The sequence below is a fragment of the Passer montanus genome, unplaced genomic scaffold (genome assembly GCF_014805655.1).
Source record: "Passer montanus isolate IOZ18808 unplaced genomic scaffold, ASM1480565v1 scaffold22, whole genome shotgun sequence".
NCBI lineage: Eukaryota > Metazoa > Chordata > Aves > Passeriformes > Passeridae > Passer > Passer montanus.
In genome coordinates, this window is record NW_024366815.1 from 4,048,446 (window position 1) to 4,066,551 (window position 18,106).

An 18,106-nucleotide genomic window follows, 5' to 3' on the forward strand; every position below is an offset into this window, starting at 1 on the left:
TGCTTGATCACAGCACTAAATTGTCAGAACACAGCCCCGTTCTGCTGTGAACTTGCAAAAACTTTTTACCTGCATGGTTTATCTCTCACTTTACTCAAACTTCACAGCAAATTCTCTCACACTCACATTTTTTTCAAGTAAGGCCTGGTGGGCTGCAATGGTATATAGACAGTTGTCTCCAAACAGGGTTCCTGAGTACAGAATTTATTAGATAGGGGTATCGCAGCAATGTGTATTTTCAGAACACACATAAGAACAGCAGAAGTAAAATAGTCTTTTCAGAGCCCACAAAAAACTTAGCAGCTGGTGAAATGCCTGGGTATAGCCTGCTATTTAGCAGTAAAATGTGGGCCTTGTTACTGTAAATTTCACTTATTTTCCCCAACAGCTGTGTAATTAATACCTGTGTCCCTCTTTCTGAGCACACATTTTCCTTAACTTTTGCTGAAGTCTTCAAAGCAAAATTAGCCAACAAAAGATTCCTGGGCTATACTCTAGATGCTTTCTGAAGCAATGCTTTGCAAAGAGATGGAGGTAAATCTGGCAGTGCTCACCCCCTAATCTCCAGGCAAAGATTTAGTGTAGTAACCTAAATGGCTCATCTGCATCCCTTCAGCCTTCAGAATATTTATTTCTTTTTTTCACTTTATTCTCTCTCTTGCATCATTTTGGGAGCATGGATGAAACTATTGGTGCCTTCATGCCATCAGACAATGCTTATGAGGCTTCCAAGTGCTTACACCTTGCCTCTCTCCCCACTAGAATACATTAAAGATTACAGCAATATGCAACTTCTTAACACTCTTCACATCAGGAAACAATCCCACACTTTGGTTATTTGCACGGGTGACTGAAAGACGCAGATAAAACCACCTGTCTGTGGTTCCCAGACTGAAAGGGGAAGAAGTGCTCCCAGATGCCACTAGGGAACATCCAGTGCAGGGTCAAGGCAGTGCTTGCATATAAGTCTAAGACAGCAACCCCTAATGTAACTCAGAATGTGCTAACTGGCCTCCCTTGCTCTGCAGAGCTTGCAAACCTCCCATTTAGCTGGAGCTGCTGTAACCCTTTATTTGATTCTCAAGTGAGGCCAGAAACCTTATCTCCTGCAGCTCACTCTCTAATCCATGGAGATCTGCCAAACCACTTACAGCCTGGTTTCACCTCTGACTGGTCTTTCTTTTCAGAGACCACTTCAGAGGTGGGTGATGCAATGCAGTGCTCTGTATGCCATCACATTTGATGCACATGTTGCTTCCCTGTGAAAAACATTTCTTTTCCTTGCTGATATGACATAGTGCAAAGCACACAAATCTCATGTACAAGACATAAAAAACCTGATACATCTGCTGTCACAAGAAGCTTTGTATACCCTCCTTCTCTTCTATGCTTGGGAAAATGCATGGCTTAAAGGTCAAGTCACTAAATTAAGATCGATAAAACCCAGGTTCATTTTCTATTCCTGCCTCAGCATCCCTTATTTTAATCAAGTAATTTAGTTTTCCTGTCAACAAAACATGGAAAACATCCTGTCAAGATAGAGAAAATGAATCCTTTATAATTTGTGTTTAATATGAAGGCTATGGAGATGGATAAAACATGCACACACTTTCCATGTTCTGACCATTTCTTTTAGACAAGCTTTAAGCCTATGTCTTTGGCTCAAGCATCAGCAAAAGGCAGAAGCCAGAAGCCCTGTCCTAGACCAGCCCCACCACCAGTCACAGTGTTTTCACATGCTGGTATAGAGCTGTATCTACTTGGCAGGACTAATGTCGAAGTCACCATGTCTGATCACTTGCACCATGATGTCTCAAGGATCTTCAGCTCTACTACTCTTCTCAGTGCCCAGTCCAGGTATCAAAATTCCATAAATCCTTATCTGCAATGCAATACAGAAATCCATGCAGTGTTTTTGACAGCTACTCTTCTATTCTCCCCACCGTAATTTAAACTATCTATTTTCAAGCCATCACACAGCAATGCAACATGAAAATCCAGCCTAGATCAGAGACCAAATGAAGAGGATTGGTCTTTTGGAAGACGCTGTTCAAAAGAGGTATGATGAGCCTTGGTGTTCTAGTCTTCAGAACACAGAGCAATACTGCTGTTATGAAAGAACCATATGCAGCCTTAAATAACCCAAATTTTAAAGCTCTTTCTTGAAGAGTGTTTTCTGTTTCAGTGCCTACCTCAATTCCATAGTAATTCCAGGAAAAGAATCACTACATCTGCATTGGGAGACAAAACCCACAAATTTCAACTTTTACTTACTCTTGTTCCAAGAGTTCTCCAGACTTCAATTACATCAACATCTTGAAAGATATGTTGAGACTTTGAAAATAAGCTAGCTTGTCTTTGAAATACTTTGGTCTAAATATTAAAGCACATTATTACAAATAAATGTTAATACATCATATTTTCTACAGTAAAAAGGAGCAAGTCTGTGAAAGACCTGCCACCTCAAACACCATTTCAATACAGATAAAACCCAAAATATTACTTAGTGGTATTTCAGCTTCAAAATAATCAATTAGACTATATGCTATTTCCTCCTCTTCTGTACATAAAGGTTTGATCTAGCACCATTAGTCATCACAGTGTATGTGTCAGCTTTGTAATGCAATAGGTAAAATCTCCAAACCTGCTTTTCTCTTGTTGTTCCCTGATTTATATTCAGGTCATAAGCAAAGACAATGGAATTTTTGGACAAAGCTGAACTGTAAATCTTGAAACTTTTTCATTTTGAAGTTAGATTATTTTTTCTTTAATGTAGCTATTTAATAATGATTCACTTAAAGACTACAAGTAACATAAGCTGGTACTTTTCTTTCTGACAAATGCATTACAGTGGGTATTTTAGAGGGCCATATTTAAGTTCATCATCTAGTCAGCATTGCTTCCTTCAGCTGTTCAGAGCAATTTATTCATCAAGAGCTAACTGAGGCAAACTCAGTTCCACCCTGCCTAGTGCACAAAGTAAAAATACAGTTACTGCTCTAATTTAGTGACATTTCATACAGATCTGCATTTACACATGGTATAAGGCAGTGGAAAACCAGACTCAGTTAGATTCATGTTAAAATTTTGCCTCTTCGTGAGTGAATCCTGTTATCCAATAAACTGATGAAAATTAATCCAAAGGGAAAAAAAGCACCCGAACCATGAACTGAGTAGAACTTATGAAAAAAACGTTCACTTTAAACACAGCAGTTCCCTTCTTTCATCCTGGATCTTTCCTGGCTTGTCTGTAAGTTGGTGCGAATTTTTAAAACACATTATTTTGTCTTATACAGTAACTTTTAAGCACTGTTTTAATCTAGCAGGCAGAAAAACAGGCATGTTATCCTATCCCCACTTACTTTCAAGTGTCATTTCCAATTAGAATACTTCTCCATATCTCTATTGGTTTTACATATCCTCTAACTATTTCTGGTCTGTATCGCACTCTTAAGACAGAGCTGAAGTAACACCTGATGGAAAGTGAGATGTAAAAGGGATTGCATTTTGCTTCTTGGCTTCTGCATTGCAAGAACAGCATGCTCTTGTAGACAATAGCAATTTCAAAATGAAAAGACATTATCTCTCACTTGACTTGGAGGAACTGCTTTCAGGGAATTTAATTTGTTTATCAGCACTTCTGAATACCTTTTGAAATACAAAACCAATTAATAAACCCTAAAAATTACCACAAAACACCATCATCTTCCTTCTCTATGGGAAAATTCAAGGTAATTCATAGCCTAAGATAGATGGCTTGAAGATTAAGAAACCTTATCTCTCTTAGCATATCTGGGAGAGCCATGCTGAAAAAAGGTAAAATCCAGTTCTGAAAAGTACACAGACCAGAAGAGTAAAGGGATATGTGTAGAGGGGAATACCTCTTTTTTCTCACCTTGTCCTTGAGTCTCTTCTATGATATAGATCAGAGATGACACCAGAGCCCAGGCACTGAACTTACTTCACCTTTGATCTCCCTTTAGCACAACACTTCTCCTTGGTCCTAGACCTCCACCTTACCCAGTTTAACCCTGTTTCAATCCAGATACAAACAGGGCTCTCCTGCAAAACTGAAGTCACTTTCCAATAGCAGAGATTACTCTTGGTTTTGTGAAGGATACAGCCTCAAAGGCAACAGTAAGAATTTTGTGGTGTACAAAGCATATTAATAAGCAGCTAGGAACTGAAATCCCAACATGGACCAGATCACCCAAACTTACAGTGACTTGTTCTGAACCCTGCAGGGCAGGAGGATGTGACAGGGCCAAATACATAATGGCACAAAAGCCAACCATTTCTTTGCGCCACCACCACCACCACATCATCCTAAGCTCTCAAAGAAGTCAGTTTTATTGGTTCATACACTGTTTTCAGCAAGAAAACTCTGAACTATTACTGACCAGTTCATTAAAAGTGGTCTTAGAAATCCCAGTTTTCTCCATACTCCACACTGTGATTTCTAAAGGAAATCCTGCCTCATGCACACCAGAAGCAATAGCATTCATTTGTACATGTGCTGTTCATGTCCTTCACAGCGTCCCTTGGCTTGTTTCCCCTATTATACAGCTACATCTGAAAATTACTAAAGCTGGCTTGTTTTCTCCTTATGTATTGTCAACTTATAAAGTGTTTCTCAAAACACTCACTCGGCAAATGCACTAAATAACACTTGGCTAGCGGCATGAGTCCAGCTCCCACTCACAGCAAGAGCCTGCACTCCTAGATAAGCCTTGAGGCATGTCTAGACATGTGTTCCCCATTCCCATCCTGGACAGCACCTGTTTTGAGGTGATCTCTCCTATTTGAAAGAAGAATGGCTGTCAATTTTGCACCAGAAGCAGAGGAAGGCAGAACTCCAACTGAGCAATGCTTTGCAGATTAAAGTTCATCAAAACTGAGTATTTCCATACCACTGGCAAAGTTCCACTTCAACCATGGAAATGGTGAGATAACTGTACAAGGTGGAGGAAAAGTTAAAGCATTAAAAACAAAACAAACCAAACAAACTAACACACAGACATGGCCCAAAATAAACAATTCCAGGTTTGGATTCACATGGTCTAAGTGTGCTGAATTTAAACATAACAAAATATATACCAAAAAAAAAACCCAAAACGGATGCAACCCCTTAAAAGTGATTTTTTTTTTAGTGCAATGAGAATACAGATGAATACAGACGAAGACAGAATCTGCTACTCAGTGTCCAAGCTAGATCTTTGCCTCTACCAATTAATACCTTCCCGTTTTCTGTGGCCTAGTTAACCTGGGAATTTCTGTCCAAAACCAGCTTCATCTAGCTTGTCTACCCCTGAATGAATTACTCCAACCATCATGCCATGCAGAGTGCCAACACAATCTTCACTGCTTTCCAGCAATGGAAAAAGTAATTGGCAACTGCCTCCTGCAGCATCTTCAAAGTGATATCCTGATCTGCCCACCACACACAGATGAGCCCCTTTGGAGATGCCAGCACTTCAAGTCCAAGGGAACCCATCCAAGTGTCTCCCATTTTTGATCACATGATGGGAATATGCATCCTCACAGGTGAAATAGAAAACACTACCCCAGCTTGCATGGCTTCTGATACAGTATTCATGAACATGATCTACACAATTAGAACAGTCTCACAAAATTTGAGAGTTTCAACAGAAAGAAAGAAGATTAATCCTAATATAGCAAATCTCTTGGGATTCCTGAGCTAGCACCTAGAATGAGAACCTGCTCAAACTTCCCCATTGACAAAGCAACTTTTGGGTAGCATGCACAACGGATGGAAAGCAGCACTCCACCAAAAGCCTTTGTGAGCTTTGCAGTATAAAACAAACACCTTTTCTTCCAAAGCGCAGCCTAGGGTTCAGTGAAATTTTCCATAACCCACTAAGCAGACTTCCTAAGACAGCTCTCCTCCTAAGAGCAAGGCCAGCCTCCATATCCGTGGTCTCCTTGAGATTACAGCAGGATTTAGCAAAGCTAACAAACCTTTGAGGCTCTAAAGTATCAATTTGATTGCACAGTACTACATGTAGCTCATATTTTCTACATTTTTCTTACTCTCACTTAAATCCCAGTTTAGCAACCTTTGATAATTATAAAACCAAGATGCATGGCTGCTAATGTATACATGAAAGCCAAGTGTTTAATAGGATTAAAAAAAAATTTCTATGCAAACACAAAGCTACTATGGATGACAGCATGACAACAATGTAAAGCATGAAGTATACTATTCATCTCACTGGAGTTTGTTCTGTTAAAAATTTTGCTACAGAATTTATTAAAGGCTTGATTAGTTCAGTGCCCTTTATCCTGGCTTTTTTTAATTACAAGCAAAACTCATAATGCTGTAGACTTCATGGATGGGTTTTTGCCTTGATGGCAGCAGCACATGTCATGTATCTCCAATCATCTGAAACATCCTAAGTGACATATACAGAAGGGAGCAGAGCCTGGAACCAAAACAAAGGAAATACATTTCTTCTTTACATCCTCTATATTTTTTCAATATTCTGCAACATTTTATTTTCACAGTTGAAACACTAAGTATTAAATCATGAGGTATGTGAGCTAACCAGTTAAGAGATTGGATGAGCCAAAGTTTAACTGTTTTTAATATGAAGAGAGACACCATTTCAAAATACGGCAAAGCATCTGAAAACTGTCTTAGCAATTGGTTTTAAATTAGATTATGGTGAAAACTGAGATGGTGTTAAAATAGACAGAAAAATAGAAACCTGGGCTTTCTAAAATGAAATTATACATTTTAGCCTTTATGTATCACTGTTAGCTGACACTATATAGCTGCTCAAAGTAATGGAAAAGATTAAACCAAGGTTTGCTACAGTAGGTTAAATGAAAAAAACATCAACTTTGCAAAAATTTAGATTAAAATCCAAACCTTCAGATTTTGAACCACATTTCTTCCCAATTATATTTTTTTTGTTTGTAGTGTCCAAGGGCTATACTGTAGGGGCTGCACAAGGAGATCTGTTCAGAAATTAAGCACCTATAATTTGAACCTACTTTGAAGAAAGGAAAAGATGGAAATTAAAGTTATTCTCCCTGGAACTGGCTGCTCTTTGAAGAGAAGAACAGTCAAACACAAATCTGTCTACAAAATCTGAATGCTATTTATAAATTATATAAAATTAATTTCTAAAAAGTAGTGAGCATTTTAATTATTATATCTATGCAGAACAGTAGAAGAGATTGCACAGCACTCTTAGGGGGTTCAAAGTTACAGTCTGCAAAACTTTGTCTACCTAGGATCTGCATTTTAAACTACTTACACAGTTGAGAGCGTGTCACAGTTGAGCATCTTCAAAGCAAGATCCATTTTGCATGAAAAACAAGAGTTCAAGTTGCAGTATAACAAGAACTACAGGAAATTACCAAACATAAAACACACATCAAACACAAAGTTAAAGACTGTCAGAAGGTAAGGGCAATTTGGATACACAGAGCAGTCAAGAAATTTTCAGACAAGAGATTAAAAACCCCAGCAGTTCATTGAGTTGGAAAGACAGAAATAATTCCAGATGGCAACAAAGCTGTTCCCTCTGCCACACCTGTCACGGTAGCAGGATGTGAGGCAGGTTGGAGAAGGCAGTTCTGCTGGAACTGAGCCGCAGGAGACACAGTGGACAGAGATTGCTGGATTAATAAACAGCCCCTGTTGGGAAACCAAGCAAAGGCAGTTTCGAATTACCTCTGGTAGCAGATGGGCAAGTAACCGAAGGGTTTGAACTGTTTGATTTTTACGGCAGTGTGAGTAAACAAACAGCTTTATTTTGTATGTGCTGGAAACATGTCACAGCAGGAGAAATTAATGGTGAATGCCACAGGAAACTGTATCACACAGAAATATTTCTGAAACAGTTGGGAATGACACATTAGCACATGCAAGGCCAGTGAGAAACTGTTTTGTGGATAAAAGTGATTGATGTAAAAAGATCATCAACAAATTAAAAAAGAGCTATCATAAAGAAAAGTTATAAGGATATTTGCTCATTTTCTGATCAGAAAAAAAATAAAGCATAAGATACTTACTTCTGGTAGAAAACCACTGAAAATGGAGTGCAAGGCACAGCAGAAAAGAAAGAACTCTCCCAGGTACATATACATGTCAAAAGCTAATGGGTGACTTCACATTACAGTTTTAATCATAAGTTTACCTGCATCATCAGTTTACAGTTCTAGGCAAAGCTAATTTTGTACAGAATTGGACCAGGCAAGTGAAGCAGAGGTATTCTGCTGACTGAGAGCAGACAGACAAGGGTGAAACAGATCCTGCATCTCAAAGACATTCACCCTTCACCCTTAAGCTAAATCCAAATCATTGGCTATTCAAGATCAAATTTAAAGAGTTTCCTAATCACATTTAAACAGTGAAAATGCTGTGTGTCTACAAAACCAAAAGGAAAAAGTTCTAGCCTTTTTTAAGATGAAAGAATTTCCACAGGGGGCTGAGAATAGGGAATGTCTGTCCAAGAAACAAAATATCACTTGAACATTTGGAAGCTATTACAATGGAAGTTAAAATATTTGAAACAGAGCTTTTACATTAACACAGCAGTGCTATCATTCACAAAAAAGGCTAAAATATTCCAGTGGCACTAACTTTCTTCTCCCAAGTCTCCGCATACCATCTTCAATATCCCAATACATCTTTGACATTTGACACTTCCACACATCCTCCTCTTTGTAAAACAACTCCCTATGATGTCTTGCTATTTCTTTGCAAAGTATGATGATAGTGAGATATAGAAATTTCAAGTCTCAGAGCCTTTTTCTAAAGATGGGTAGTACTAAAAAATTTCACCTGACAACTTGCTTCTTATTTGAGGTGAGCCAAGCTAGCTCTGCTGTGTCTAGCAATTGCTTTCCAATTGATGGACAAAGAAATTTATATGTCAAAATAAAATAAAAAAATATCCCATGTGAAAAACCACAGAAGCCAATGAGGTCCTGGGAAAATACTTTTCACAAGAATTGTACTGTTCACATTGCATCTTTGAGTAACAAGAACACATGCTGAGGTCAGAGGTTTCATCTACACAAGGAAATCAGAAACAAAATCCTGAAAAATCACAGCTCCAGAAAGTTATGCAGTCAAGAGATATTCTGGGTCTTAAATTAATTCAGAAGATTTTATCCACACAGACATGGCCCCAGCATGCATCATGACTGCTCATAGGGCAGAATCCTGGGCTAGTAGCAGTTGGAGGGATGAGTTACTTATGGAAGAAAATACTCTTTTCAATCACAAATTATTCTTATGGATTTCTCAGAGTCTTGAAATATTAGCACCAGGGGAAAACGCAACAATGATTGCACAAATTATTTGTATAAAGACTCTGATATTAAACTAGACACATATTTAAAGACTGTCAGTGACAAAGTTTATTGATCAGTAAGTGGAACAATTCATAAGGAAATGCTGCCTACTGATGTCTATTTACTGCACTGCATGTAACTGATGATCAGCTCAGATTAAGGAAGGTGCATTGACAGAGCAGAATACACAGGCTTTCCATAGCTCACCTTTCAGCCTCAGCTTGGGAGCATGAAGATTTCAGTCCTGTAAACATGCAGTGCCTCCAAAAACCTATTTCTTATCCTGGTCAAAGAGGCACAGGCACTGAAAAAGTCACATTTTGTCTATTACTGAAAGATACCCTTCCCTCAAAGACCAGAATCCACAGTCCTCCACCTTTTTCTCAGACAATCTGTTGAAAGTTTAGCCAGGCATATCCTTTAACACAAGAGGCAGTCTGCAAGCAGTAGAAGACGTACACCTTGACCCAAAGTCCTAAGAATACATCCTTTCATTATTCTAATTGTCATAGCAATAGAAGATTAAATTTGTGTGGCATTTTCTGGAAACTAACAGATCATTTTATTTCCAAAGAGTGTATACTGTTATTTGCTATCATTATCACTTGAGGAAAATCTGCCACTTGCAGCATAAGAGAACACTGACATAGTCAGCTCAAATAAAGATGAAACCTCATAGAAAATGCATCATCCTCGTATGTGGAAGAAATTAAAATAGAAAAGTTTCTGACAGACAAAGCTGGCACAAGCTATATTAGAAATTTCTGTCTAATCTTGAGGTTTCCTGCAGTTGGGAAAACAAAAGGAGCTAGCTTGAACTGCAGAGAATGAAATGAGTAGAAGAACTTACTGAAATACTAGAAAAATCCAGCAAAGATTTGTTATTTACAAAAATGTAAAGGGTGGTAAATAGTATAAATTTGTACCTGCATAAGCTTAGCAACTGAGCAATAAAAGAGTGTGAGCAATATTTTTAAACATATTATGAACAAAAATTCCTTCAACAATACAGTTTAAAAACAATCATGACAGAGTATTATGGGACTTGTGCTTCTCTTTGCAACAGCTAATGTGATACATGCATGTCTGTGCAAAGACAACTGAGTGTATCACCTCAGTTCCAAGCATTCCTTGGAGACAATGAGAAATGTACTGATGATTTCTAAAACAACACTTCCTCCCTAATACAGTGGAACACCCTTTGTAATGGAAAATTCATTCTAACATTTTCAAGCTAATAGTTTGTTTTCTTCAACATTAGCATTGTTGGACTCTGGCTCCAGAAATGAATTTCATCCAGCTGAAATAATGTCAAAATCAGAATTCCTACTGTGCAAGGGAAGTTTAAATCCTGCTGGGAAAAAAAAAAAAGAAAAAAAGAAAAAAAAAAGTGCTGCTAACTTCTTCTGGTAGGGAGAAAAAAAAAGACAATGTAAATAAAATGCTATGAAAACTTTAGCTCTTAAACACTTACTTCAAAAACAGTGAAAAATTCACAACTTAACACTACCTTGACACATGAAGGTTTGGATTACACACATTCCTTGCATTAACTACTTGAATACTAGTTATATGCTAACAGCTATTATGCACACGTTATTAATGCTCAGCTGTAGACATATGGGAGAAAACATTTATATAAATACTATGAATGTCTGAAAGGCTATTTCTTCTTAAAGGATGAAACCAATCCCATGTTAGCCCTTTTCCTTAATATTGTGCATATCTACATTGTATGTTGAATGTAATAATAAAGCTACTGTTAAAAGATAGTGCTTAAGCTACATTGATACCTATAGTCTGTGTGCCATGCTCCCTAGCTGACAAATTTACATGAACTATATTGCCACCCTCCCCATAGGACTCTATTTGCCAAACCTGGCATTTTAAAAGTGAGACAGGCAGATAAGAGGTCGGTGTCAATTTACACTAACAGAAGGACAAATTTCAAAGGTCTTAACACTATGTCACTCAAATAGTTTAAGTTTTTCTGCTAATTTCACAAAAAAAAGCAAGTCTGTGTGCATTGCTGTTACATGAACAAAATAGTTCTGCCAGTGTAAGAGCTCAGTCTCTGCACTTTGAGCCTGCATAACTGCCCACTGCTAAATGCTATATTGGGATTAACCAGCACAGCCCACCATAAATCGGTTTGTTTGCTTGTTTTTAATTTAAACATATTAACAAGGTGTGAAAGCTTATATTATTAGTGCCAAAGCTCTGAGAAATGTCCACTTCGAAAAACTGTGGACAGTTTTTAGAAAGAGGCTGTAAGAAAGTAACAGAGATCTTGCTGAGATAGATGTACCAGTAACAGCCTCATGATGCTTCTTTCAGTAAAGGAAGTCACTTCATGGTGATGCATAACAAAGGCAATTTTTTGCATCTGGAAGCAACTTAAGTTTCATCATATCTCCTCAAACCAGGAAAAAGTCTCTAAAACAATATGTTTAACCTGAAAAACCACCATGCATCCAAAAGAGAATAATTTCTCATCATGCCAATATTCCATAAGAGTGTTCCACAGTTTGGGGGTTAATGAAAAGTTTTTACACTGGAAGATCTTTACGGCTCCAACAGAATTTGATGGAACAATTGCAGATGCTGGGTTCCCATGCCTTAGAGGGACACAATTTTATACAAGATATACTCAACCCACAGCAACACTCAGTGCAGCAAGTAAAATGCTAGATATAGCTTGTGTAAACCATAAGAAACTAAAAGACAACTTTAGAAGGGCACACCTGTGTCTAAATGAAACTATAGAAAACACATAATTGCAAATATCAGCTGCTATTACATTGTCCTAAAGTATCTTTAGTACTATAAACACTGGTGTAACACAGCACCTACTACACAAAACTTGCAAGAAGTGAACGTTTCTCATAAGAAGCTTAAAAGACATTAGAGCTTCAGCATCTCTAAAACCTCATTCCAGTTAGACACCTTAGAGAGGAAGGATGCTGGTAAAGAGGTCTTGCAAAACCTTGACGTGTTCCTTCAAACCCGAGATCATCTGAAACAACTACTGGTTTGCATTTGAACATGTATTTTGCCTAAGTCTACAATCATACTTAATATCTTACCAAAAAAAAAAAAATACTGAGGCAGGACAGGAAAGAGTTCGTAGTCAAAACACCGTCACCTGTCATCCCTCATCTTATTTAAAATTGTGTTGAGATCGAGCCTTTTCTGACAGCGACATGACATGAAGCCGCACACTGCCGCAGCCTGCCTCCCCTCCCGCAGCCGCAGCCCTGCGTCCGTCCCCGCTCCGACCGACCTCGCCGCACAAGTTTACGGGAAAAGGGGCAGTATGTGGCATTTAGGTCCTAGAAGAGATTTACTGCTCGGGCTGTCACTCCAGTCCGGCGGTAGAGGAACAGGCTCCCTTCCCTCCCCGACACCAGGTAGAGCCACGCACTCCGCACCCGCCGCCCCACGGCCGCTGACAGCGCGGGGCCGCCGGAGCCGCGTCCCGCCGCGCCTCTGCCCGCGCCTGCCCCGCTCGCTCCCACCCACCGGCGCGGGCAGAGCGAGGCAGCGCGGCAAGGGACGGGCGCGGAGCCCCGCGGCAGCGCGGTGAGGGATCTCCGCGGAGCCCCGCGGCGGCACGGCCGCCTCCCCAGCGGCGGGGAGCGCTGAACCGCGCCGAGCGCTTCGCCTTCCCGGCGAAGGGGCGGGCAGCCGGGAGCACCCACCGGGGATGGCCAGGTTGGTGAGCGGGGTGCTGTGGAGGCTGCCGGGCAGCGCTGCCATCCAGTCGGCGAAGAGCAGCTCGTTCTTCCCCTGCGACGAAGCCATGCTGCCGCCGCAGCCGTACCGCCGCCGCCGCTCGCTCCAACTCGCCCAGTCCCGGCCACGGCCACCGCCACCGCCACAGCCCGGGAGCGGCCGGCAGAGCCCGCCCCGGGAGCGCGGGGTGCCGCCGGCCGGGCGGCTGCGCCTGGGATGGCGCTCGGGGCCCCGGCGGGCGGCTGGTGGCCCTGGGCCTCAGCAGAACCTCCCTGACCTTGGCGATGGTTCGGCTGAATGCCCCGCGCCGGGACCCGACATCCCTGGCAGTCGGCTCCCGGCCGGCTCATCTGCCCCTGATACGAACGTCTCCTGTTGCAATGGGTTGTTCACACGAAAAAAAAAAAATAAATCGGTGCACCCTAGTTGAGCATGCTGCGAAGATCTAATTTTTTGGCAATAATTTTTTAATCTTCTTTGAGCATGATCCATGGTAATATCTTTTATTATCATCTCTAGCCTGTCTTTGGAGAAACATCTTAGCGTTGCCAGTAAGGAAGCATTTGCTTGGCTGCCTCGGGATGGATGAATGAATGAACCTTATAAAGCTCTGTGAGCCATTTTGAACTGTTAGAACAAGCAGTGGCCTTTTCACCTTCAGCATTACCCATTTTTGTGAAAGCTGTTTATATATGTGTAGAAGTTCATATGGTGGAGCTGTCAAAAACAGTGCCTAGAGAGAGTAATGATTGAGGCAGGTTCACTTTATCAGTCCACTTTGAATTCTTATGAGAGGCAGCTCTGGTTCTGCAGCTTGTGTTCTTACTCAAACCCTTCTATAACAGCTGGGTTTGAAAATAAAACTTCAGGGAACAACTAATAATATCCCTCCCTTCTCTTTCTGTCTAAAGTTTCCAGAGCAAGTATCATGAGAAACTCATCCTTTGGCCACAATTTCATGAAAAGTGAGTGACTATTTCTGAGGTATTTAAATAAAGGAAAGTTTGCTGACTCACTTTTTGCAATAGAAATAGCTCTTGAGGAAGGGTTTGACTAGGGAAATGTGATCATATGGTTGACCTTGGGGGAGATGTTGAGTCTGATTTGAACAATACATAAAAAGGGGGGAGGAGAAAGCAAACAGCCACCAAGGCCTGTCAAGTTTTTGCAGTCCTGCATCCTGTATATGAAGATGCTAATCTGCCCCTTCCAAAATCCCTGGTACTAGCAAGCATGAAAAAAAAGACAAATCCACATTCTGGATATGAAGACAAAAACCTCACTAAAACATGGAAGGTATTACATAAAGGTGGAAGATGTTACATTACATCATCTTCAAAGAATGGACGAAACTTTAGTAAAAATTTCAAGATTTTTAAAGAGCATTGCAGAAAGGTGCAATTAATGGTTCTATCAATATGATTAAATCAAATCAGATTTTTTATTTAAGGGGCAAAATTGTTCATTAATTGCACTGGTCACCTGGAAAATTGCTGATGAACTTTCATCCATTTCACTATGTGGCCTACCTTTTCTAAGAGAAAACTGAAGTATACATCTTTTTCAAAAATTAAACATGTTAGTACTGCTGTTGATCTCTTATGGTCTCTGAGGCTTTGGGGATAGCTCAGAGCACCACCAAACTCATCGCTTTAAAATGTATTAATATGTAAAATAATGTCTAAAACTGCCTTCCAGTAGTTCTTTCTGCTCTGATGAAGACCTGTAAATATCCATCTCTGTACAGACTAGAAACCTGTTGGCATTTGCTTCTGCAAGTAATTAAGGTTTGGTTGTTTTTGGTTTTTTTTTTAACATCCAGAGTAAGATTCTTCATAGTCTGGATTTTAAAACCATGGATACTCCGCTTCATGAATACTGGCCCACTCTAACGCGTCTCACACAAATCATGCTTGAAGAGGTCTGCCTCTGTTTCTAGTGCAAAGTAACTGCTAAGATAGCAGGCTTAAAATATGTCATTGGGTCTCTATGAAGTTGAGAATCACAGGCTTAAATCACAGGCTTAATTTGAAGGGAGGTGGGATAGGAAAGGAGACTTTTATGGGACAGAAAGTGAGAAACATTTATACAGCAAACCAAGAAACTGACTTGGAAACTTTGACTTCAAATAAAATGGTATTTTTTTTAGCTTTTCAGTGGTATGAAAAGCATTTGTCTGTGTATCTGCTTGGGAGGTGTTTAATAATAAAAAAGGCAAACCATTTATCTTGATTAAAGAGTAGCTTATTGTGGTTTAGTTTGAACCTGTTATTTGACTAATTTTCACTGATTTATAAACAACGATAGCCTGTAAATCAAAGCTTTTCATAAATCAAAGCTTATCCATACAAGCTTTTATCCCTATTTATCCCAGTAAGAAACAAAAAAAAATCACATTTTTGGCTATATTATTGAAATTCTTACACATAACAAGTCTGAAGTGTTAAAGAAAGTAGATTCCAGGAATGAAATAACTTAAAAGCTTAAAAATATCAGGTAAAATGAGAATTAAAATCAAGATACAAGAAAATACCATCTTTGCTCTTTCATTCACAGCTATGCTGAGCTCACTGAAGATGCCATGAAGAGGTGGAAAATTGAAATTGTGCTATCTGTTCATCATGTACTGTGTTCTCTCTCAGTGTGTATGAATAGAGACACCTCTGCTTCCGTGGAATGGCAAAACAGAGTAATTTAGCCAACAGGAATGATGCTTCAGCATTCAAAACTAATTACACTATTAAAAAAGACTTACTGTTGGTTTTATTCTCCTAAAAAATAACATTTTAACAGTATACATTTACTGTTACACTTTTTTAATTTTAGCAATCACATAATTTGCTTTTTCATATGTCCTTGGCATCTATTTTAATCATGTGAATAACAAAGGACTAACAGGATCTTTTTCTGTAAGTTACATAAAGTACATTCCACTCTGAAAGGTAAAGAAAAGATTACTTAATGGGGCATTGTATTTCTGTGACTATCCTACTATATAGAAAATTTATTTAGTTACTTTAAATATATTGTTAATGAATTCAAAATTAGTCTTGGAGCTGAAGAATTTGTATTGTTTTAATACTTGAACTTTTTCAGTGGATTCTGCTTCTGAGGTTATTTTCTTCCTTGTTCTTACTACCCAATTCTATTATTAGAAGTTTTTCAGAACAAATCCTGGCTGCTATCCCATGTTTGCATCTCTCGTGACTCTATCAGTAACATTTGGGCAGGAAAGCCCTTCTAGTTGCTTGCAGCTGAGTTGCTAATTATATTTTTGTTACTTGGGAAGAGAGTAGATCCACAGTATTCTCAATTTTGCTACTTCTCATGGCTAACAGGTATAACAAGTGGGACAAGTACATAAAATCTCAACGAGTCAAAGCAGATTGACTGAATGAGATAATTTATTCAATAGCTCTATGGGTGAATAGAAGTTTTGGCAGGTATTTTGTTGTCATTTTATATTTTGTGTGGCTACTTTGAGAATCTCATCCTGCATTCATTAAGCAAACTCTGTTTAGCAGTATTTGTCCTGTCAAAACAGATTACAAAATTTTGCAGTAGTCAGAAACCTTTTAGAAACAGGAAAACAGTATTTTCTTCATTTTATGTGAAAGAATAAATCTGTTTCTGATTTTCAAACAGAAGAAAATATGGTTTATTCTGTACTCTGATTCGTTATTGTCTACTAAGAAAACTGGAGCATCCTTGCTTGTGCTAGTAATGAATCTAAGAAGAAACAATATTTGTTCCAAGCAGCTGACAAATGTCAGCTGGGAAGATGATGGGTTAATATAAAGGTGAGACATACTTTTTTACTTGCATCCTTTATAACCAAAGCAAAGACATTACAAAAATATACAAAAACTTAAATAATCAAAGTGTATAACAAGACAGTTTGTGGTTAACCAAATTCTGGAAGCTTGAAATAAACAGGATAAAAGGCAAATTGGAGTCTTTGTATCCAGTCCTCAGGTGGAAATCTGTTTAACCTTAGCTACTTTTTCTGAAGAGTGTTTATCATGTTTTTGGAAGAGGGTTTGTTTTGTCTGGTTTTTTTTTTGACTTTGTCAAGTAGAATCTTGCTGTCTCACCTAGCATCAAAGCACGCCACTGGCTTTTTTACCTGGTTAAAAACAAAGAAGTTTGGTTGTGTCAGCATTACTGAAAGGGCTCCAATGGCATAATCTAGAACAGCAGTGGCAGAACATAAAAAACCCTATTTTCTCAGAACCAGTGCTATCAGATCACAGGAAAGTCTGCAAATTTGGTGCAGGGAAGGGTGAAAAAGAGATTGTTTTTTATTTCTAGACTAACCTGACCATGTCTGAAGGGTTTCTGTAGAAGCTCATGAACATTTTGTCATGAATAAATGTTTCTGAGACTTGACAAGTTTGGCATGGTTAGGAATTTGCAGAGAAAGCTTGATTCAAGCATTTGAATGTGAGCTCATCCTCTAGGTAGAAAACTATTATTTTATTGAAAACAAAAGCAAAATGAGATAGTTTAGTAGTGGCCTTACCACAGGCAATGCAGAAGGAAGCATCAGTGCTGGTCATAATCCTTGTAGCCTCCCAGCGCGGTGCTGACATGGTTGTAAAAGACCTTATCAACATGAAAATATCTACTTTTAGTTAAAAAAAAAAGCTTTTTTTTTTTAACTAAAAACAAAACAACCCAAAACAACCTCTCCTCTGCTATGTTTCCCAGTCCTGTCAAAAAGGAATGAGAAGTTTTTGAGGTAGTCAGATACTCCATGACTCTACTTAGTTTTGTCAGAAAACACATAAATACAAAATTGTGAACAGTCTAACTAAAATCTTCACTAAAAATTAATAATAGACAAAACATTCCAGAAGATTGTTTGGATTATGTCAGGTCTGCTTGGGCATTGTCGCTAGCACAGACAAATTAGGAATGTTCAAGGCAGGGTAAAGATGGTTAAAAATGCAAGACCAAACCAAGTGAAATAAAAATTTATTTTCATTGACTATATATTGTGTTGTCACATAGTAGTAAATAAAAACAAGTCCATACACAG

General features: G+C 39.0%; 1 protein-coding gene across 2 annotated transcripts in view; it reads right to left on the minus strand.

Moving 5' to 3' along the window:
* Window positions 1-17,649, minus strand: part of PLCXD3 (phosphatidylinositol specific phospholipase C X domain containing 3) — an 84,088-nt gene extending 66,439 nt beyond the window's left edge. The window contains exon 1 of one of the 2 annotated variants that reach the window (XM_039709990.1): window positions 17,588-17,649. In XM_039709990.1, the coding sequence (XP_039565924.1) occupies window positions 17,588-17,624 (37 nt within the window). In that variant the 5' untranslated portion in view covers window positions 17,625-17,649. Of the gene's footprint in view, window positions 1-13,031; window positions 13,209-17,587 lie in introns of those variants that run through there. The other variant, XM_039709989.1, reaches the window with a different exon arrangement.
* Between the last annotated feature and the right edge of the window lie 457 nt (window positions 17,650-18,106).